General features: G+C 42.7%; 1 protein-coding gene and 1 long non-coding RNA gene across 5 annotated transcripts in view; one reads left to right on the top strand and one right to left on the bottom strand.

Annotated features, from left to right (window-relative positions):
• slc6a9 (solute carrier family 6 member 9) overlaps positions 1-24083 on the top strand; it is a 215385-nt gene that overhangs the window by 23321 nt on the left and 167981 nt on the right. For 2 of the 4 annotated variants that reach the window (XM_068037007.1, XM_068037006.1), the window contains one exon: positions 619-809. The exons of 1 other annotated variant lie outside the window; for it this stretch is intronic. In XM_068037007.1, coding sequence (XP_067893108.1) covers positions 780-809 — 30 coding nt within the window. In that variant the 5' untranslated portion in view covers positions 619-779. The remainder of the gene's footprint in view (positions 1-618; positions 810-24083) is intronic. One more of the 4 variants, XM_068037008.1, reaches the window with a different exon arrangement.
• LOC137372777 (uncharacterized) lies at positions 5851-15922 on the bottom strand. Its single transcript, XR_010975498.1, has 3 exons — positions 15465-15922; positions 11362-11534; positions 5851-9690 (listed from the first exon to the last, which is right to left on the bottom strand). It is a non-coding gene; the product is annotated as an uncharacterized lncRNA (long non-coding RNA).

Below are 24083 nucleotides of genomic sequence, written 5' to 3'. Positions count from 1 at the left end.
CCTGTTGTGCTGGTTTCTTTGCCTTATAATTAGAAAGCGCTGAAGAAGGATTCACCAACGGAGAGCTCAAAACACAGTGTGTTTAAAAATTAAACCCTATTACCGTAAGACCAGGTGAAGGCTGAAAGGGAACCCTAGACCTCTTTCTCCCCTGGTTGTAACAATTGTCAACATGACACTTTGCTATTTGTTACTTGCCTTTGCACTGCAGTGAGTTTGCAATTCACCAAGTTTACAGCAAACATTTATATTACTCAATACTGAGTCATATATGTGTCATCTAGCAGCAGAGAAGAGGAAATATATTGTGGAAATTTTGCATTGTACCTCAGCAGAAAGGTTTCAAAAGAGTCATGAGATATTTCATCATTATCATTTAAAGGGGGAAGAAAAAAGAAAAAGAGGGGGAAATTGCAAGATAGTGCAATGTCGTGAGAAAAAAAAGAACTTCAAGTTAATATATGTATACATTAAAATGCGTATAAATTTTACTGGGGAAATGCTACCCAGATATTACAGGTTGAAGAAATAAAATGGAATAATATCACCTCTTGGTGTGGAGGCTGACTGCTAGAGTTGCCATAGACTGAAATAAAACTGTGTCACATGTCATTTCAGAGTGTTCAAGGTTTCTGGATTAGTCACACAGTAAAGAGAATATTGTTACAGTCGCAGCAAGAGAGAGACAGAGGGCAACAGTGACTGAACAGAACTGAACTGAACTGGACAGAAGTTCTTGAAGAGTGTGCTGTGAAAGCTCTGAACAATTCATTCAGACCATGGTCGACAAAAGCTCTGAAGCCATGCTGGTAAGACCTGAACAATAACTTTTTTATTGTAAAAAAATGTAAAATTAATTAAGTTCCAAATCTATGTTGGTAAAACCTGGAATTTATTATCTATTAAAAATCAGTTTGATTTTGCCTGTTTGGCAGTCTTGCTTTCTTGTGAAAGGGACCTGTTATAAGCTTGGATCGATTGTAGATGTTTTCTTGGATCCAGTGGTGTCAGTTGCTCCTGTAAATGGTCTGAGCATCTTATTTTTATGGGAGGTTGAATCACACAGCCTTATCTTAACTTGCATGAGCATAACCCAGCGACGTAACATTAACATTGCCTTGTTATCTCGACTGGTCAGTCATGTTTTTGCACAAATGCTTCAATCTCTCTGAAAAGTAAACAGTTGGTGCCATGAGGTGCCATGGTGCCATAGGGCGGCACACTGGCGCAGTGGTTAGCACCGCAGCCTCACAGCTCCAGGGACCCGGGTTCGATTCTGGGTACTGCTTGTGCGGAGTTTGCAAGTTCTCCCTGTGTCTGCGTGGGTTTTCTCAGGGTGCTCCGGTTTCCTCCCACATCCAAAGACTTGCAGGTGATAGTTAAATTGGCTGTTATAAATTGCCCCTAGTGTAGGTAGGTGATGGGGAATATGGGATTACTGTAGGGTTAATATAAATGGGTGGTTGTTGGTCAGCACAGACTCGGTGGGCCGAAGGGCCTGTTTCAATGCTGTATCTCTAAAATAACATTTTTTTAAAAATGAGATATGGATTTATTAGTTGCTTTATTTCATCGTAAAGTGAACATAGAGAACAGCAGTTGTGATCAGACTTCTTTAATTCAAATAGTACAACATATCTTTGTGTAAAAATACAAAATAAGAAATATGTCATGCATCCCTATTTCAATGAGTTCATCAAGGTGTCTTTTCACTGTTCCTCCAGTATGTTAGATTGTCTGAGCTTGACTAAAGCTTTTGAAGTTTTTTCTTTAAAAACCTAACTACTAATATGTGGATCTTTGATCACCTCACTTATGACCCACAGAAGTTGGGGTATTGTTTCTGACCCCATCTCCTAGTACAGGGGTTAGCCGAAAGAGTTGCTAATCAAACCTGCTCCTGTGTCCCTCTCTTTGAAAGTAGCTTCATGCAAAGCTCACCAGGAAGGGGCATTCCAACTCTATCCAGTGAACATTTGCTGGGAGGCCCGGAATTGTTTTTGAATACCCCAGATAAGAATTAGTATCTGACTTTAAGACATGTTCTCCAAATGACTGCAGTCTGCAGCATTTATTTTAAAACTTAGACAAGTGCACTTTGTTTTAAAATTAAAATTTAGTTACAACACTTTTCTAATCGGTTCTGGGGGGAAACCTTTTATATAGGTCATTCTTGCCATTTAGCAGATGGATTATTGAAAATACTACTTTGAATTCCCGCCATGGATTTCTCAATAGAAATAATTTTATTTTGATGTTTTGAAGATATGGAAGAGGCCAGGTTAGAAGATCTTAAGTGTCCGGCATCACTGACGATATCGCTTCCTTCCACATAGCCTCTCACTATCAGGGTCCACAGATCAAAGAAGCCTTACTTAGGTATCCCCACAGTACAAGATGGTGCACAAGAATGGGAGGAAGTGGAACGCAAGAACCAGCGGCAAACTGTCAGAGTAGGGATATTGCAATTTATAGCCCACAACTTTCAATAAATAACATTTGATTTAATAAAGAACTCATGATTTTCAGTGATGGTGATGTTCTCCTGGCTGTCCTTCTGTTTGTATATCCTTTTTTGCTTGGAACATTGCATTCTTCCTGCATTGTGTGATAGTTTGTGTAATGGGGAGATTACAATGACTGCCTCTGCTACCTCCCTCCTGGCAGTCTGCACTATTTTTCTATGCAGACACCTGCCTTCAATGCACATTAAGCAATCCCCTCTGTTCCTCACTCTGCCAGGAATACACAAGGGTACATTGAAAAATCTAGGGCCCATCCAAGTACTTGGGCTCTCAAGGCTTTTACATTTTCTGACATCTTGCTGGGAAGGGATGTTGCCCTTTAACTGACTGCAGCTTTTTATTTCACTCCCTCCTGGCTTCAGTACCCTGATGAAGGGCAGTTTTCTGGACTGCGAGCCTCTTGGTGCATAGACAGTGAGGGTTCTGGGAGTGGGTTAGAGGCAGTTTCACATTGGCTGTTAGGACTACCCTGTGACAAACCCGCCAACAGAAGGAGAATCCGTGCCAAGGAGCCACTTACCTGAGCAAAATTTCCCTTCCATATCAAATGTAAATTGTCACGTCTTGAGTCTTGACTGGTTGACCTTTGTTAGGTCGAATCTTTGTTACTCCCAGAAGCGTATTGTGTCATATTTATATTTGGTATTGGACTACTGTTCTGATTTTACAAGATAATTTATTTTGGCACAGTAGAGGAACTAATACCAATTCATACCAAATTAGTAGTTGATCAATGTTACTTCAATTGATTTGATGTTGAATTTTCTGTAGGCCTAAGATTTGAATTTTGATACAAAAATGTATACATAGAAGTTAGAATGCGGAAGTGGGCCATTCAGTCCAACCAGTCCGTGGTGGTGGTTAACCTCCATGCGAGAAAATGGTCACATTTACCCACCCTGATCCCTTATCCCTTCAATCCCCTTTCCTTCATCCATCTATTCCATCTAATCTTGAATGTTGATACCATTTCTGGATGGATAGGTCCTTAAGTCAATCCTAAATGTATAACTTTTAAAAAAAAACACAAAAGCTATTAATGGTAATGAAGTTCAGATGCCATTGTGATTTGCATGATGAAACATTTAATTAGGTATTATTAGATAATTTCAGTGAGCCTTTGATACCACTGTTGAGCTGAGTGTTTTTTGAGTAGCACAGGCGATGTTCAGTTAAACTTTACTGTTTACAATGAAACAGGATGAACATTTATGGAACATTTTCGGTGGAAGACAGTGCCCTATTAATCTTTTGGATGAAGTGGATAGCAACACTGTAGCAACCACTCAGGATAATTTTGGGTACAAATAGTTCTTTTGGTCAAAGAGTTGTCAGCTTGAAAAAATAATTTCCCAGGAAGATCATTATTTCTCAGTAGTCTGTATTATATTCTAAGAGTCGCCATTGGTGACAATAGCAGGCAAATTTTTAATGCATTTAACAAACCCAATTGCACCAGGTCTCTACTGTTTCTGGGATTTTCCAGCCTGCTTTATAAAGGGCAGGAACTCTGTTTACTGTCACGCATAGAAGAAGTGCGAAGATGAAAAATTACGGACTAAAACTGAACAGTTTTAAAAACTGACATTGTATTTTTAAAAAATGGACCTTGCTTTTAAAAAGGGAACAAGGCTGCTAAAAATGGCTGCATGTGTATTCGAACATGGCCACACTGTTTGGAACAAAGGATGCCTAACTAGGTTGAGAGGCGTCAATTAAACCCATCAAGAGACATTTTTGAATTGAATGGGTTCTTCTGAAACAAAGAAGGTGTGAAGTGGAAACATCAGAACCAGATCATTCTCATCCTAAACCCATCAAGAGACCCTTTTGAATTGAATGGGTTCTTCTGAAACAAAGGTACGAAGTAACCACATCCTGGACCATTGTCGGTCACTACAGGGAAGAAAATACCTGTCTCCCCGCAGAGGCGCGATGAAACACATTTTTTACCTTAAAAGACAGCCCTTGAGAGAGAGAGAGAGAGGGAGAGACATCCAGAGAGAAGCATCCAAGAAACTTGTTTCCTGCTAAGGGGCTGAGAAAAATCCAGCAAGAAGGAACGCATCCTGCTGTAGAATTCTACATCCATACCTATACAGCAGTGAATTAGAAGTGATCCACTGTCTTCAACTGGACTTTCAACCAAGAGAAACCTACAAAAGCCTTAGGCCTGCAACTGACAAGAACTTGACTTCCGTGAGAATTCAACAGGTTTACCATGACCCCCGAAACCTACCCCCCTTAAACCCATTTCCTTTCTATCTGTTTTGTGTGTGTGTGTGTGTGTGTGTATGCGTGCACGCACGACTGAATTTGTGAGTGGATGCGGTCGCTACAATTTCAGGTTAAGGTATATTGATCAATAAATAATTAATCTTCTGTTTTAAACCTAATACCAGTAAACCTGTTGCTCTCTATTTATTTGACAAATACAACATGAGGGATTAAACCCTAATTAAAAAACACACTTGTTGGGATCAGGTGTGATTTGAACAGTGGGAACTACCCAAACCCCTCACCACATGGCTGTAACATTACCCTTTGCAAGGCATATTTCATTAGGGAAAGGAATGGAGGGTTGGAGCTGGGGCAGGGACTCTCTACTTCGAGAGTTCTGCTTTCCCAGTTCATTTGGGATCCTGTGCACCCGGTGAGATAGGTGAACCAACCTTCAGATGGTTGTGAATGGGCTACATTGGGAGTTCAGACAAGGAAGCTGGGTTAGACCTCTGATGAGTGGAACACTTTTTATCTTGCAATTGCTTGATCAGTACCTTTACACAGGAGCCCAAAGGTGATATGATTGGGGTCTGAGTAGGTGCCTGGGAGCATTTCCCCATTTACAATTAGGTGCCAGTTCTTCTGGGTGGGCACTGAAGATGCATCTGAAGTTCCACAAGTGCCTGTCACCCCATGTATGTTCTTTGAGGTTACCTGCCAGTGATTGATTTGCTTCCTAATGGCGGACTTCCAATGATGACTAGCACATTGGAGGCAACGATTTTAATTTCCCCAAAATATTATGTTATTTTCTTCATAAATTCAGTGGGCTAATGGGCGTGTTTCCTTTGCTTTAGAATGATCTTGCTAAGAGACTTCTTTCCATTGTGTTTAGTGTCTGGTTATGTAAAAGGAGATGGATTTTATTAGTACTTGCTTATTAAAATTTTACAGCATTCTGCACCTTGCTTAGTTCTTGAGGAGGCAGCATCTCCAGGCTAGATGGGCTTTATTTAGCAAGGTTTCTACCTCTTGTTCATCCGCCACTGGCAGGTTTTTAAAACTAATAAAGATCAAACAAACTGTCCTCTTAAGGTAGAGCTCTGACATTTTTAATAAGCCATTTGTTGAAAATCACAACCATAAAACACAACTGTTTTTCAAGAATTTAAAATGTTGCCAGTTCATTTTGTTCTCGTTAAATCTGAACCGTACTTTAATGGAAGCTGTTTTTAGCTAACTATTTTGAATGGCCTGATTACTGTAGTTCCTTTAATGTGACATTGGAACACAGCCAAATTTTGAGTTATAGGGACAGCATTATTGGCGGGGACCCAGGGATGATCAAACAGACTTACTTTGCGATTTTTTCGATTTTTTTTTCGATTTAGAGATACAGCACTGAAACAGGCCCTTCGGCCCACCGAGTCTGTGCCGACCATTAACCACTCATTTATACTAATCCTACACTAATCCCATATTCCTACCACATCCTCACCTGTCCCTATATCCCCCTACCACCTACCTATACTAGGGGCAATTTATAATGGCCAATTTACCTATCAACCTGCAAGTCTTTTGGCTGTGGGAGGAAACCGGAGCACCCGGAGGAAACCCACGCAGACACAGGGAGAACTTGCAAACTCCACACAGGCAGTACCCAGAATTGAACCCGGGTCGCTGGAGCTGTGAGGCTGCGGTGCTAACCACTGTGCCACTGTGCGCAACTTGCTGAGTTTCGCAACTGTTATTGGAGCTGCACCCATCCAGGCAACTGATGAACATGCCTTCACATTGTAGTGAGACAATGACGGATCTAGATGTGAGCTACTCACCCAGAGTACCCAGCTGATGATTTGCTGTTGTAGCCATGGTGTTTATATGGCTGATCCAGTTAAACTTCTGATCGATGGTGACCCCAGGATGATGATGGTGGGCAAACTGTACAGTGATGTTGAACTAGAGGTGGTTGGGCTTTCTCAAGTTCAACATGGTCATTATACCAGAAATAAGCAGTAATCTAGGGGCTAAAAAGAGTGAGGTGATTAAGGATACTGATATCAGCCGAAAAAAAGGATTGCAGAAATTTGAGGGACGACAATCTGACAATTCCCCGGGACCAGATGGCCTACATCCTAGGGTTCTAAAAGAGATAGCTAAGGAGATAGTGGGTACGCTGGCTTTGATTTTCCAGAATTCCGTAGATTCAAGAATGGTCCCATCAGATTGGAAGTTGGCAAATGTTACACCACTTTTCATGAAGGGAGGTAGAGAGAAATCAAGGAACAACAAGCCAGTTAGCCTAACATCAGTTGCTGGGAAGATGCTGGAAAGTATTATTGAAGAAGTCTTAACATTCCATTTGGAAAAGCATAGTATGATTAGAACAAGTCAGCATGGTTTTACTATTTGGAGATCCTGTTTGACAAATTTATTAGCGTTTTTGAGGATGTAACTAGTAGGCTAGATCAAGGGGAACCAGTAGATGTAGTATACCTGGTTTTTCAAAAGGTGCCATTAACAGTCAAGACCTAAAGGCAACAGACAAAAATATGCTGATTTATTTAAAGAAAGAAAGCAAAGCATGCAAATAAAGTCCAATTCTCAACAGCCATCAAGCAAATTGCCAGTTGTCGGGCAGCTTTGGTTTGTTTTATGGAGCCCTTGAAAACATTTCCCAATCCAGACCAAAGAGGAAATAATGGGCTGAATTTTGCCGCTAACATGCCAAACCCAATGTCAGGATGAATTTTGGGTTGGGAACCTAGAAGAGGACATTGGATGTGATCTTCTCGGAGCTGGCCAATTAAGAAGCCGTGTCCGGGAGTCTCATCCAATTAGGGACGGCGGCTGGATTCCAGCATCGGGAGATCCAGTTGTCTGTGGGTAGGGCCGCCAGCCGCCTTTGCAGTGTGGGCGATGCCTGATCATCAGCAGGAGCAGCAGTGGCCCCTTGGAGGCACCTTCAGTGCGATAGAAGTAGCTGCTATTGAAGCATTAGTGGAGACATCAGTCTCCATAAATTGGCTGCACGGATCTGCTTGCTGCTTGGGGATAGATCCCCTTTGTGATTACTGTCAGCAAATAAATGTAAACCCGCAATTGATTCGCAGCTCGGACCTCACACTACGAAGCTGACTCTGATCTGTTGCTGGGTCCCTGACACAGCCGGGGGCCCATGTGTCCTGGGGAAAATCTCTTGCAGCGCGAAACATTGCAGGTAATTGGCATCCTGTTGCTGCCGGGTGGGGTGCTGTTGAACCCGCTGGTCCACCTCCGGAAACATAGAAACATAGAAAATAGGAGAAGGAGTAGGCCATTCGGCCCTTCTAGACTGCTCCGCCCGTCATTATGATCATGGCTGATCATCCAACTCAGTAACCTATTCCCGCTTTTGCCCCAGACCCTATGATCCCTTTAGACCCAAGAGCTATGTCTAACTCCTTCTTGTAAACATACAATGTTTTGGCCTCAACTACTTTTTGTGGTAGCGAATTCCACAGGCTCACCACTCTCTGGGTGAAGAAATTGCTCCTCATCTCAGTCTTGAAAGGTTTACCCCGTATCCTTAGATTATGACTTCTGGACTGCCCCACCATCAGGAACATCCTTCCTGCATCTACCCTGTCAAGTCCTGTTAGAATTTTATAAGTTTCTATGAGATCCCCCCCTCACTCTTCTGAACTCCAGCAAATATAATCCTAACCGACTCAATCTCTCCTCGCATGTCAGTCCCACCATCCCAGGAATCAGTCTGGTAACTGCACTCTTTCTATAGCAAGAACATCCTTCCTCAGATAAGGACCAAAACTGCACACAATATTCCAGGTGTGGCCTCACCAAGGCCCTGTATAATTGCAGCAAGACATCCCTGCTCCTGTACTCGAATCCTCTCGCTATGAAGGCCAACATACCATTTGCCTTTCTTACCGCCTGTTGGACCTGCATGCTTACCTTCAGCGACTGGCGTATGAGAACAGCCAGGTCTTGCTGCATATTCCCCTCTCTCAGTTTATAGCCGTTCAGATAATAATCTGCCTTCCTGTTTTTGCTACCTAAGTAGATAACCTCACATTTATCCACATTATACTGCATCTGCCATGCATTAGCCCACTCACTCAACTTGTCCAAATCACTGTGAAGCCTCTCTGCATCCTCCTCACAACTCACCCTCCCACCCAGTTTTGTGTCATCTGCAAATTTGGAGATATTACGTTTAGTTCCCTCATCTACATCATTAATATATATTGTGAATAGCTGGGGCCCTAGCACCGATCCCTGCAGTATCACACTGGTCACTGCCTGCCATTCGGAAAAAGACCCATTTATCCCTACTCTTTGTTTCCTGTCTGCCAACCAATTTTCTATCCATCGCAATACACTACCCCCAATCCCATGCCCTTTAATTTTATACGCTAATCTCTAATGTGGGATTTTGTTGAAAGCCTTCTGAAAGTCCAAATAAACCACATCCACTAGCTCCCCCTCATCAACTCTACTAGTTACATCCTCGAAGAATTTCAGTAGATTTGTCAAGCATGATTTCCCTTTTGTAAATCCATGCTGACTCTGCCCGATTCTACCACTGTTCTCTAAGTGCTCTGCTATAAAATCTTAAAATCTTTGATAAAGGACTCATAATGAAATCACACGCGAAGGCAGGAATGCATCGGGGTGTGCAAATTGCCTCACACTTCCTTCTCTGGAGCAGCTTCCACGGGTCTGGGAAAATTCCAGCCAATGTCACCATCATCAAATAGCAAAATCTTTACCACTATTGGTGCAACTTGTGATTGCTGTCATCTCATCAAAATATCAGACATTTAATAGTCGTTTGGGCAGAAATATGTACACTAGAATCCTCTTCTGGATCACATCAGCTCCAGTTACAAATGCTGGATGACATTGACAGACTGAAAGCTATTATAGATGGTATCGTGATCTGGAAGAAAATGAACAGAAAATGGCTCCAAATTCAGAAATAGGTGCAGTCTCACTATAGGAGGACCAACCCAAAGCAAATGCTCAGCAGTTTTTACCCAACTTAATGTACTACTGCCCAGATTGATGAAGAAGTTGCAGCTTTCGATCTTTTACGCAATAATCTTTGAGGTGGAGTGTTTCCGTAAATAACTTAAGATAATTATGAAAAACACTCTTCATGAAACTCCACTATGACTACAGAGTTTGGCACTTAAATTGCAAAGGTTTGACAGTGGCTGAGTTGTGTCAAAACTGCCTGGCTGAAACCGACTGCATAGATGATAAGGAGCATCAAATAGCTGTGGACATGGCACCCTATCCCCTCACATGGCAAGCATGATTAGGTAAAACTGAGAAAAACCCCATCAGTGTAAAAGTTCTGGATGGTTTTACAGAAAAGAGCTGACATTTAGGAGTAAAGCTTGAGATGTGCACCAGACATTAGATTAGAGATACAGCACTGAAACAAGCCCTTCGGCCCACCGAGTCTGTGCTGAACATCAACCACCCATTTATATTAATCCTACACTAATCCCATATTCCTACCAAACATCCCCACCTGTCCCTATATTTCCCTACCACCTACCTATACTAGTGACAATTTATAATGGCCAATTTACCTATCAACCTGCAAGTCTTTTGGCTTGTGGGAGGAAACCGGAGCACCCGGAGAAAACCCACGCAGACACAGGGAGAACTTGCAAACTCCACACAGGCAGTACCCATTCTCCTGAGTGTTGTTAAAATCGATCAGAAACCATGGCAAAACCCTTGAATACTTGCAACAAGCCATTAACTGGTCTTTCTGTTCCTGGCACTGACTCTTCTGCTGTGTATTTCCAAAAATTTTGATTTTTATTTAATATTTCCAGTATTTGTGATTTAAATTTGGATGAAAATGGGATAGTGTAGGTCAGATGGTTTCACAGGTCGGCGCAACATCGAGGGCCGGAGGGCCTGTACTGCGCTGTAATGTTCTAAAAAATTTATCTACGACATACTGTACAACCATGAGTTCTGATGAAAAGTCACACCGGAAATGTAACCACTTCCTCTTTCATCAACTATATGGTTCCAGTACTTTTCCATTGTTTCAGTGATATTTAACAAGATTGATATGAGGACATCGCATTTTCTCGCTGTGAATGCATCTTGATATAAATAAGAGAGAAAGTACATTAGGGGATAAACTACAGTCTGACAGATCTTTTGACTTCAGACAGTATTTTAGAAGTGCAGTTCAATCCAGGTGAATGCATCCAGTGTGCCCAACCAGGTCCCATTCACTCCTTTTGTACAGGACAGCAAGGTACCACATCCCTTTCTATTTACTGTGGAGATTCTGAAATTTAATAGGGTTCCAAAATACTGCTGCAGGAAATCTGCATGATTTCTGTGAGCTCAGCAAAACTATGGAAAATATGTTGCAGTGTGCGCATGCACTTTCTATCTTTTGACTTTGAACAGCAGAAACTTGGAATCTTCCCAACTCCTCCATTCATATAACTGTACTAAGTGACTGCTGTTGAATTCCTACTTTGTATCCCACAGTTCTGAACCTTTCTGAGTCACTCTTGCTCCATTCTTGATGTGAAGGGAACCATTTGATGCTGTGGGAGGTGCAACTTACCCAGCTTTGCATGCATTGCAGATACTCATCTGTTTTTCTCCACTGCTGTATGTGATGCCAGATCGATTGGAAAAGTTTGGGAAGAACAACATCTGAGAAGGGCATAATCCGACTGCAGTGAAGGTGTAACTGTTTTTCAGATTTATTCAACTTTGGCTCACTTCCTCCCGAAACTGAAATAAGTGATAAGAATTAGAGAGTTGGTCAGCAAGGGAGACCCAAAGGAAGGAATCAAAGACTTCGGGCAGGATTTTCAATTTTGGATCAATGGGGTCAAATGTTGACCCTGCACCGTGTCGGGAGCAGTGACCCGACATTGATATCTTGCTGGATTGGCCAATTAGTGGCCAGAGGGTGTGTTCACCATCCAATTAAGAACGGTTGACAGGCTGTTGAGTTTGGAGGGCCAATAAGAGGCCCTCCAGCAATGACACATTGGCAGCCCCACTGTCCAAGCTGGGACCTGCCAATGCCTGCACAGAGAGCGAAAGAGAGAGGGAGCCTCACAATGGAGGTGTCCTCTGAAAAGCAGGTGAAAAAATTAAATTTAAAAAGGGCCACAGCAGCCAGGCCGTGATCATGCATGTGCGGCCATGACGAGTGTGCTGGGGAGTCCCTAGTGGGACGAAAGGCACTCCCCTCTTCCGCCAGGAGGCTGCCTTGTTTAACTGGCTGTGTTTCAGTCGCTGTGTGGGGCCTGCCTGCCAACTGAAAATTCCACTCAGCATGGGAGAGAGTTCTTAATAGGCTGCTTAATTACCTCGGCTTTCCTGGAAATGGCTGAGGATGGAATGGTGCTGGCAAACCGGCACACCAGTCAGCGGCGCAAAATTATGTGCCCGCCTGCCTCAGTTCCTGCCCCCAACAGCTCCGAAAATCTTGTCCTTGGTCTCAAAGAGAAGTGGAAGATGGGGATCAGGAGGAGCTGTGCAAAAAGCAATTGCCAAAATAACAATATGACAGCGGACCTCAACAAGACTGTCTTTTTTTTTCTTGCCTACAAAAGATTGGTAATTACAACTGAGTTTCAGACAGTAACTAACCTTGCTTGCCGGAATAATTCTACAATTTTAATGACATTGTCTGACTTTCTAGAAAACCTAGTGTATACATCTGTGTAGACAAAATCATCCACATAACTAATCTCCAGTCTTCCGATACAGGATGTACTGTCAGTTATATTGTCAGCAGTCTTCAGAACATTGTACGAGTTATTCTTGGGAAATTTTGACAAAATCGCTACAAATGCAGAATTTTTGACTTAATAAAGCTACCGTCTCTCATTTTAGTAATCAGATTATAAGGAGATTTTCATCAGGCCTCTTGACTGCAACATTTTTAGTGTATTTATGGTGTTTATGCTTTGCTCCCCATCTTTTTGGATCTACTGTGCTATACATAGCAATGATTCCATTCCCAAAATCAGTGGAAGACAGCCCTGTTCCAGGCTTTGGTTAGTTCCAATCTTAAAGCAGCCTGGCATGAATTCCTCAGTATATCCTGTTAGTGCTCACATGTTCCACACAATAGCTTGAGCCACTGACTGACTTATACACATGTAAGAATGCACCAGCAGGCAATCAGCACTTTAGGACTTTTGCATGAGAAACAGTTTTGAGGAGATGAGAAGGCAGAAATGCAGCCTTGGTATGAAAGTCAAACTTGCAAAATGCATATAGTCCCAGTCTGGCTGATGCTCTTGTCTATTGTGATCCGTAACACCCAGTGCGGTCTCATTCATTCCCATTTGTGCTAGAGACATTTTTTGGGAGTTTAAGCTTTTAAAGCTTCTGTACCTTCTCTCTCTCTTCTGCCCCACCCCCACCCTCTCTTTCGTTCTCTCTCTCTCTCTCTCTCTCTCTCTCCTGGGCATGACCTGGCTTTCTCTGTCTTCTAATGATTGCCAGTTATCTCTGTTCGATCTGCCCCTGTCTTTGCTTTGCCCAGTAGTATTTTCTTTCAGTCTGGCTTACACATCTGCTCAGACAGTAACTCAGTTATGACTTACAGGTCAAGGTTAATTCATCAATCAAGCTAACTGAATATTAGATTAGATTAGATTAGAGGTACAGCACTGAAACAGGCCCTTCGGCCCACCGAGTCTGTGCCGACCATCAGCCACCCATTTATACTAATCCTACACTAAACCCATATTCCTACCAAACATCCCCACCTGTCCCTATATTTCCCTACCACCTACCTATACTAGTGACAATTTATAATGGTCAATTTACCTACCAACCTGCAAGTCTTTTGGCTTGTGGGAGGAAACCGGAGCACCCGGAGAAAACCCACGCAGACACAGGGAGAACTTGCAAACTCCACACAGGCAGTACCCAGAATCGAACCCGAGTCCCTGGAGCTGTGAGGCTGCAGTGCTAACCACTGCGCCACTGTGCCGCCCTATGTTGTTCCTGATGTCCATTTTGCTGGGTCAAAATCCTAGAACTCCCTTCCTAATAGCACTGTGGGTGTACCTACCCCACATGGACTGCAGCGGTTCAAGAAGGCAGCTCACCACCACCTTCTGAAGGGCAATTAGGGAGGGGCAATAAATGCTGGCCTAGCCAGCGATGCCCACATCCCATGAATGAATAAAAAAAAATAAAGACAATCATTATTTTAGATCTCAACATGCCTTCCTTGCTTATGAGTTACGTATGTGGCTTAATATTGCTGGTTCACATTTCTGGTGGTTCACCATTATGGTATCCTATACATTTTGAAGAATTAAACCTTTAGACTACCAATTATTGTTTCAAATCGTTCAATGATATTTTTGATTATTCAGCAAGATATTGTATTCATTTTCATTGGTTACGGATTGAAGTGTGTATGCGTGTGCGTGTGTGTGTGAAGCTCATACTTGTGTTCTGATTACACATGTGGTCACATAGTTGCAGATTGATTGCCACTGGTTCTCTGTTGGAATAATAGAAAAGGCATTTTTCCTGGGGACAGTGTTGCATCTCAACTTAGGTGAAAACAGACGTTCAATCAAGTGTCAAATTTTCAAATTGTCACAGGAATTTAGAAAATATTTTTATGCTTTTGTATTCGACTTTGCACTCAGTTTCCTTGAAATCATCAGGTATAGGATTTGAGAATGGCAATGACATATAAGAGTCTTGTGAGCATGGAAGGTTTATAACTTGAGTGCTGCAATTACTGCTCTACAGAAATTAGTTAATTGTCTTTAGCTAACTAAAAGATCATCAAGGTGGAAAAATATCCTTGTGCATTAAGTGCAATGAAATCATAAATGACTTTATGAAGGATACATTTGTGAATTCACTATGCCTCGTGTCCTCTTACACCAAGAGACAATATTGACCTATACAAGCACTAATTCATTTTTAAGCTCAAATGATTCTATATGTGGGCTATTAATTCTTTCCAGTGAAACAACACATTTTTCTTTCTTTTTAACTGTGCAAGACAGTGAACAGGATAGGTAGAGAACATAAATTCAAAACAGTGCTTTCAGATAAGCCAGGGCAGCACAGCAAGAGGGCACATGTTCAGGATTGTGAAGGGAAGGTTTAAGACAGATATAAAGAAGTATTTTTAAGCACTGAGGGCAATCAGCAGCTAGAACAAATGGGTAGAAAGAATGTTTGAGGCCAGGGAAGAAGGTAGAGTTGATATTGTGGAAGGATGACAACAGCTGTGTTGACTGACCTTCAAAACAATCTTGCGTTATATTGCGTTATATTAAACATTGACATGTGGAATAATATATTTAAGAACTATGCTGTACTTGCAGTTCTGAGAATTAATAATGTCTCTCTTAAGAAAAACAACAGGAAATTCCAGTTTTACACAATGTACATAATGCTTCACAGAATTCTATACATTTTAAAGTTAAAGAACATTACAAGAACACAAGAAATAGGAGCAGGTGCAGACCACTCAGCCCGCCGAGCCTGCCCCACCATTCAATGAGATTATGGTTGATCTTCTACTGCAACACCACTTTCCTTCACTATCCCCGATGTTCTTAATATGTAGAAATATCCTTCTAATGTCAGTCCGCATGATCCCATTCTATTTTGGATGCCATTTGACAGCTTATACATAGGCTACGAAAGATTGACACTTACGATTTTTGATTTGCCCTATAAAGCTTTGATCTTGATAGTCTGTTGAGTTGGTGCAGCTTTCAGTCTGCAAGCTGTAAAGTGGATTGCTCAGAGCATTCTAACAGTTATTATCCAAACGTTTTATTCAGTCACTCTCTGAACTACTAAGTACAACTTTTTTGTGACTATTTTAGTCAAGAATGTTGCTTGATTTTAAAGAGAGAGCCAGTATTCATAAAATTAGATTATTTGGAAATCCAATCTTGATGTTGCTGCTGACAGATGGATGCAGATCTTCCTAAATGATCCAGACAGATGGGATAGAGATCTTTCTGATGGATACGAATGTAAATTAAAATATTCTGATGGATACGAATGTAAATTAAAATATGTTTGAGTTGTCCCAAGGTCCCTGTGCACCACAGCAGATATGAATTGACCAGGTTAATTAGAAATTTCCAATATTGAATAACAGTTTAAATAACTCGACTCAACCACCCACACTGCCTTTATTTATGTACTTTCAGTTCCTTTCTTTGTATAGTGTGTGTGTGCACGCAGCGCGCGTGTGTGCTTTGTGCTCCTAAAACAACCTTCGTTACATAAAACAGGGAGATATTGCCAGACCTTATATAAGTCTGCAAAAGTGCTGTGAAGGACCTGCCTTCTTGTAAAAATCCATACAGCTGTAAAACCATCAGCACCAGGTTCAAAGAAAGAAGAAACAAAATTTCTTGCTGATTGAATACTAACAACAGAACAGAAGTTGTATCCATATTCAAAATTCTATCAAATTGCAAAATTTACAACTGGAAGTGCAGGGTAGTAAAATTTATGTTATTGCAACATTTACTTTGACAATCAGATTTACTTGTAACACTGCTTCTTCAACCTTGAGTGCAATGCACTGTACATTAGTAAATCATTAGTAAATGTCAGGAATCATAATTCACTATTTTGTGAAGGACAAAGAGCTAATGTTGCACCATTGTTTGTTGGCCTGTGGCCTGAGCGTCATCCTCACTCCTGTGTAGCATCTGATTTAGGTCATGACTTTCCATGGCGAACCTGGTCACCATTACAGTGGAGGAATAGGGCATATATTTATAATCATCACATCAGCCGCCTGGATTTAACTCTTGGACCTGGAGCTGAAGGAACACCTTCTATAAATCAGTGTCACTTACAATGAAGCTTAAACCATTGACTGATAGGTGTGGAAATTGTGTAGCCAGTTCACCATTAGATGAATCTATTGCCCATGCCTGGCAGCTGCATACGCTGGAAGTTCTCTTTTATTTACAAATTGGCTCCAGCAAACACTACTGCATGTATGAAATATGTTAAATACATTTTTAGTTCCTATATAATTCTGATGAATAGATAGGTAGGAATTTTTTAGAGGAACTATGCTGCTGAGAAATAGTTAGCCTTTGCCAAACAAAAGACATGTTAAAACTCACATTTTTTAAGTGGTTTTACAACTGAAGCATGTATTACTATCAGAGGACGAAGAGGAAGGTACTCCACTCCAAATACCAGCCGCAATATAAGAAACATTAACAGAGCTATTTGATTGATGCAAATTTTATGGAAATTGAATATGTTCTGAAGTGTAAAAGCTGGTAGATGGATATGGGGAGAAGTCAGGAAGCTGTGGTTGAGACTAAAACAAGGGTAAGTGTTGGGCCAAATGGCCTTCTTCCTAAGATTTTCTATGTTGGCATCTCAATCTATGGGGACCCAAGTGGCCTGTTTTAACACCATTTTTTTCTAAAATAAGTTGTTCTTTACCAGATGCTGCACTAATAGCCTGCATTTGCGAAAATTGGGAATGAGTAATAGCCTCTGATAAAAGTTACAAATAATATCCTATTTGACTGTGACAAAGGTAAACTATTGCACCTTGCCCTTCTCGACCTGTCTGCGGTCTTTGACATGGTTGATCACACCATCCTCCTCCAAAGCCAACTGGGTACAACTGACTCACCTGGCTCCATTCTCATCTATCGAATTGTAGCCAAAGTAACATTTGCAATGGCTTCTCTTTCTGCTCCTGCACTGCTACCTCTGGTGTTCCCAAGGTTCCATCCTTGGCCCCCTCCTATTTCTCATCTACATGCTGCCCCTCAGTGACATCCTACAAAAATGTAGGGCTGAATTTTTGCTAGAGAGGTAAGAAACAGGAGCCAGGTTTGTTTTCGGGTCAGAAACCCGCCTTTGGGGGGAAACTGATTAAAGTTAAGATTTTCATGTGGGGCTTCCTGTCCACTTATAGCCAGTGGGGGAGGGGGTGGGGGGGTGGGAACACAAGCAGGACAGATGAAGTGTGAGACTCATTTAGACTCCCACTGCAACCATCCCTGATGCTGTTGTTTGCCCTGAGGGAGAGATCTGCAGTCTGTGCCAAAGCGAGATGTCAGGGGAGCTGGATGCCTGGTACCTAGAGCAGGGTTGCCACTCGCTTCATCGATGCCAAACTGGATCTAATGCTGGAGGCCGTGAGGGAGAGGAGGGAGGTCCTCTTCTTGGAGCATGGCAGGAGAAGGCCACCCCATTGTGCAGCAGGGACACCTCTCTGCTCAGCCCCATATCCCTCTGCCTCCTCTTTCTCCTCTCAGCTCCTGCTTCTGCACCTCCACTGATGAGTTATCTTCTTCCAGGGGCTCGTTGTCCTCAGGGTTCACACCTCTCTGATGTGCCATGTAACGGAGAGTGCAGCAGAGCACCACAATGACCGAGACCCTTGTAGGAAGCTATTGGAGGGCACCACTCGAACAGTCCAGGCACTGGAATCACATCTTCAGAAGCTCAATGGCCTGCTCAGTGGTTGTTCTACTGAGCAGGTGGCATTGGTTGTTTCTCCTCTGTGCCTTTGTCTGAGTGCCCGCAGAGTGGTTAGTAGACATCTCTTCAAGGGATATCCCTTGTCTCCTAGGATCCATCCAAACACTTTAGGGGATGGAATGAAGGACCGAGGCAGCCTGGACTGACAGAGGATGAAGGAATCATGGCAACTGCCAGGAAAGCGAGCGCACACATGGAGGAAGCTTTTGCTGTGGTTGCAGACCAATTGAACGTTAAGGGAGTGGAAGCTCTTCCTGTTAATGGGTTCAATTAGCCAGTAGCTGGGCCCCTTGATAGCCACATAGGTGCAAACAATGATGCCCTGCAGCTGGGGGAATCCAGCAATAGTGGTGAAACTCATTGCCCTCTAGCTCTGCGAGGCTGTGTCTGTTGTGAAATGAATGTGCTGTCTGGAAAGAGGGTATCAGTGATCAGTGAGATGCAGTGGTGTGCAGCTGTTTTTGAGATACCGCTAAGGTCCAATGCTGATCCTTGAAAGGAGCCAGAAGTGAAGAAATTCAAGGCCACAGTGACTTTAATGGCCACTGGCAAGGCATGGTGATCAGTGCTGTGAAGTGCGAGGTCTTCAGCGACGAGGGCACAGATGTCTGTGACCATCTGCCTGGAAAGTCACAATCTCCTGCGGCACTGGTTCTCAGTCATCTACAGGAAGCTCCGTGTTCAGTAGCAGATCCTGTGTGGAGGGGTTGGCTTCCATTGCCTTCTTGCCCCTCGTCCCTCTCCCCTGACCTCCCGTGATGCCTGTGGAGGGTGTTGCCCCTCATTGTCACTGGGCCCAATGTCTGACAGTCATGCCCCATTACCAGTTTCAGCCTTCCTTTTGAACAGGTGGCTGTCCATTTGTCCTCGGCAGCCTTGTCCCCTGCTCTTCTGCCCCCATGATGCCAGGGGAGCATTGACCCTGTTCAATCCCTGAGCACTAAGTGCCCATTCTCCCTGCCACATGCGCAGTGCCAAGGGCACCACCTTGCCAAGTTCTGAGCCCCCTTTGCCTCACCAACCCTCTAATGGGTCTGGGTGATGCCCTGGGGAAGCCTTGACTGACTCCCCACTCTGTACCACCTCCCTTCAGCTGATTAGAAACTGACAGCTTCTGAAAATTGTGCACCCCTTTAAATATTCCACCCTACCCCCATCAACAAGCTCTTAACAAGCTTTTCAACTAACTTAATTGGCCTCCATTGGGAGGAGAGTGTATTCCTGTCCTGTCCTCCTCCCTGCCCTGGTTATCATTGCCGACAGCCCACAATGTTAGTTTTCACATGTCTCTCGATTCACCCACTGTTGTTAAATTATCAGACTCATTGTCTTACATTCAGTACCGAATGAGCAGAAATTTCCTGTAATTAAATATTGGGAACACTGAAGTCATTGTTTTAGTTCTCCTATACAAGTTCTGGTCCCTAGCTATCAACTCCATCCCTCCCCCTGGCAACTGTCTGAGTTCATTCGCAACCTTAGTGTCATATTTGATCCTGAGATGAGCTTCCGCCTACAAATCTACACCACACCAAAACCTCCTATTTTCATCTCTGAAACATGGTCCAACTCTGGCCTGCCTCAGCTCATTGCTGCTGAAACTGTTATGACCAGGTGAGATAACGGTCTAGAGGTTCCCTCTCAGCCTTTGCCTGGTCTAACTGTAACAGGGTTTTCTTTTAAAAACACCATGTTTTTAGCTCCCTCTCAGTGAATTCTTGTTCACTGCTTTCCAATTATAAGGCAAATAAATCAGACAGGTTTTCTTAGACTTAAACAAGAAAGGTGGAATTTTATTAATCTTAAACTCTAATTTGGTTAATGACTACGAGTACACGATGTGACCAAGCTAGCATGCATACATGATAAACACACATGCATATAGAGACAGAAAAAGTAGAATGAATAAAAGGGAAAAGTTTGAGGCAATGTCTGGTCCTTTAAGTTCAATGTGGAGTCTTTGGTTGCTGGTAAGTCTTACTGTTCATTGGGGCCCAGTGCACGCTTCAACTTGTTTCGATGTAGGAGTCTTTTCTGTCTTGAGGTCTACGTGTCTTCAGTGGGTCTGGAAATGTGTGAGAAAGCAAGAGAGAGCCAGCCAGGAGAGAGTCTTGTTCCAGGTTCAGTTAAAATCTGCAGTCTGAATTCAAACTGTCCTGTGTCAAGTTCAAAAAGCTTGGACCAGCAGGTTAGTCATGTGACCAGCTGGTCTAACCACCTCTGCGTTTGTGGATTCCAAAGCTCTCAGTGGGGGGGTGTAGGGCTGTCTCTTACCCCGACAAAATGTGGATCACTGTAGCCCAGACCAATCTCTGTTAATTGAATCTGTGAGCAATTCTTTTGTCTCTCCAAACACTGTTTCTTAATATGCAAATGTCCTCCAGACAAGTGTCTGGTGATCTCTTTTTAAACATGTAATTTCTTCACTCCAGCAACAGTTCAAAATTAATGTTCATATGACGAAATTAATATGCCTCATTCTTGGCAGCTGGGGGTCTTCATGACAAAACCCTCATGCTTTTGATACCTCTAGACTTGACTATTCCAACACACTCCTGGCCGGTCTCCCACATTTTACTCTCCGTAAACTTGAGGTCATCCAAACTCTGCGCCCATGTCCATACTCATGCCAAACCCATTCACCTATCACCTGTGTACTCAGCGACCTACATTGGTTCTCGGTCAAACAACACCTTGCTTTTAAAAATTCTCAACTTTGTTTACAACTTTCTCCATGGCCTCGCCCCTTCTTGCCTCTGTAATCTCCTTCAGCCCCACAACCCTTCAAGATCTCGGCACTTATTTAATTGTGGCCTCTTGAGCATCCTTGATTTTAATTGCTTCACCATTGGTGACCATGCTTTCAGCTGCCTAGGTGCTAAGCTCTGGAATTCCCTCCCTAAACCTCTCTGCCTCTCCACCTCTTTCCTCCTTTAAGATGCTCCTGAAAACATCCTTCTTTGACCAAGCTTTTGGTCATCTGTCCTAAATCTCCTTATGTGGCTCAGTGTCAAATTTTGTTTTAGAATGATCCTATGAAGCACCTTGGGACATTCTATTACATTAAAGGCGCTATATAAATACAAGTTGTTGCCATTGATGATGATTTGTCCCAATTAGCAAAACTTGCTCAATCCAGCAGTAAACCATTGTTGCTCACATGAACACAAATGAGGTGAAGATTAGGTAACGTCTTTGAAGATTTGGACAATATCAATATGATTCACTTGAAAATCTTCATATTAAACCATTTGAGATTTGCATGGCATTCACTGCATAGCTTGAACTACCAGAGAACTGATCCTATGTAGTAAAAATAACTTGGCCTTTATCGTTCCAGCTACTCAATTTACAAGTGGCTATATCAGTGGTGACAGTTATTGAAAGTTGCTACTGTATTAGAAGACGAAGGCGCCCAACACTTATTCAACAAACTATAGCAAGCTTGAATGGTTCTGTAACCAGCCTGTCATTTCAAATTTAATTTTGAATGGAAGACAAAATGCCTACTTGTACCTCACCATGCTCCATACAGTGCCATTGACCTAGATATTTAACCAATAAAGTGCAGCTCTCAGTACTTGTGCAAACCAGAGGGAGTTTGCGTAGGATTGACAAAATTTGCTACAGCACCAAACTTTACTTACGTCACTTTTGCATGCCTGGAACTGGCTGTAACAAGTACAGGAATTAGCTGTCTTACACAATCATGGTGTTCAGTTTTGTAAAAGCTTGCCAAAGCTTACATCTAGCAGTAATGTGACTGTGAATATTATTATTAGTAATCCACTTCTGCAGATTAACCAGAAGTCTTGAATTCCCCACAGTCTCAGAGAAAATCATGTTCTTTTTAATCCTTCTCTGTAAGATTACCTTTGGGAGCCAGTCATAAAGCCTGTTACATAGAATTATATAGAATTTACAACACAGAAACAGGCCATTCGGTCCAAGTCGTTTATACTGATGCTTATTTTCCACGCGTGCCTCCTCCAATCTATTTCATTTAATCTTATCTGCATATTCTATACTTTTCTCCATCATATACCTCCCTTGCTTCCCCTAAATGCATCTATGCTATTCGCCTCAACTACTCCATGTGGTGGCAAGTTCCACTCTAACCACCCTGTGGGTGAAGAAATTCCACCTGAATTCCTTATTAGATTTATTAATGACTATCTTATATATATGACCCCCTAGTTTTGAACTTCCTACAAGCAGAAACAACTTCTCTGCATCTACCCTATCAAACCGCTTCATAATTTTAAAGAACTCTATTAGATCAACATTTTTTCTAAGAAAGCAAGTTCCAGCTTGTTTAATCTTTCCTTTATAATCTCTCAGCTCTGTTATTGGCACTGTAAATATGTCTTTCACCTTCTCCAGTGCCTCTATATCTTTTTTGTAATATGGAGACCAGAACTGTGCATGGTATTCTAAGTGTGGTCTAATCACAAGTCTTTGGGTGAATGCGCTTTGATACAGCAAAAGATAATTTTGTGTTACCTAGTGACAGGAATTTTGTTATGAGCAAATCATGTGATTTAGCCAATTAAGTTGAATTGAATTAAACTGCAGTGGTGTTGAATTTTATCTCACTGCCTCAATTTTAAAATTCTCATCCTTGTTTTCGAATCCCTCTATGGCCTCGCTCCTCCCTATCTCTGTGACCTTCTCCAGCCCTACAACCCTCCGAGATCTCTATAGTTTTTCAATTCTGGCCTCTTGTTCCTCCCTGAATTTAATAATTCCACCATTGGTGTCTGTGGCTTCAGTTGCCAAGGGCCTAAGATTTGGAATTCCTTCCCTAACTCTCTCTAGTTCTTTCCTCTCCTCCTTTAAGACATTTTTAAAATCAGGGTGGCCCATACTTTTCGCATGGGGAGCCACAGCACAATTTTTGTCTTACATAGGGGGCCGGTGAGACAATTTTGGAAACATAAACACATTAAAAACTTATCTGACTATTAATCAAAACAACAAATATGCATTTTTGTGAAGAAGCTTTAAAAGAGATTAATTTATTGATTTACTTTCTTGTCACTTTGATGGACACTGATTTAGTGAGATACTTGGCATTTTTTTGTACAAGTAGTCAATGTTTGTCTGTACACGTAGTGATGCAGAGTTTTCTGGATAGATGTCCATCTGTCAGGAGCGCTCTTGGTCACTCTCCCTGTCTCTCCGTGTCCCCCCTCTCTGCGTTGTTCCCCCACTCCCTGTGTTGTTCCCCACCCCATGTCGTCTTCACTCTCTGTGTCCCCCCTCTCTCTCTCCCTTTCTCCCCTCTCTCCCTTCCTCTCCTCTCTCTCCCCTCTCTGCCCCCCCCCTCTCTCTCTGGCCTCCTCTTTCTCTGTCCCCTCTCACTCTGTTCCTCCATCTCTATTCCCCCCCCCCCCGTTCCCCCTCTCTCTCTCTTTCTGTGCCCCTTTCTGTCTGTCTCTCTCTCTGTCTCTCTCTCCCACTCTCTCTGTTCCCTCCCTCTCTGTCCCCCCCCCTCTCTTTCTCTGTGTGTCTCTCTCTGTTCCCCCTCCCCCTTCTCTGTCCCCCCCTCTCTTTCTCTGTTCTTCTCTCTCTCTCTCTCTCTCTGACAGTTGCAGAGAGCGGCGCACTCAGCACAGCAGCTTTGTGGTTGGTCAGTTTTTTTTAAAAAGGATCGCAAGTCAGTTTCACAGCTGACAGGTGCTAATATCGGGAACAGCGGTTTCCCAACTTCGGACAGATTCAGCGTTTTCCAGTGGGCTTTAAAAAAGTCAGAACCCACCGGAAAACCCTGAATCTGTCTGAGGTTGGGAA

Source organism: Heterodontus francisci, chromosome 8, assembly GCF_036365525.1.
Source record: "Heterodontus francisci isolate sHetFra1 chromosome 8, sHetFra1.hap1, whole genome shotgun sequence".
Classification (NCBI taxonomy): Eukaryota; Metazoa; Chordata; class Chondrichthyes; order Heterodontiformes; family Heterodontidae; genus Heterodontus; species Heterodontus francisci.
The sequence above is the reverse complement of the archived record's forward strand: the minus strand, read 5'-3'. Positions and strand labels throughout refer to the sequence as shown.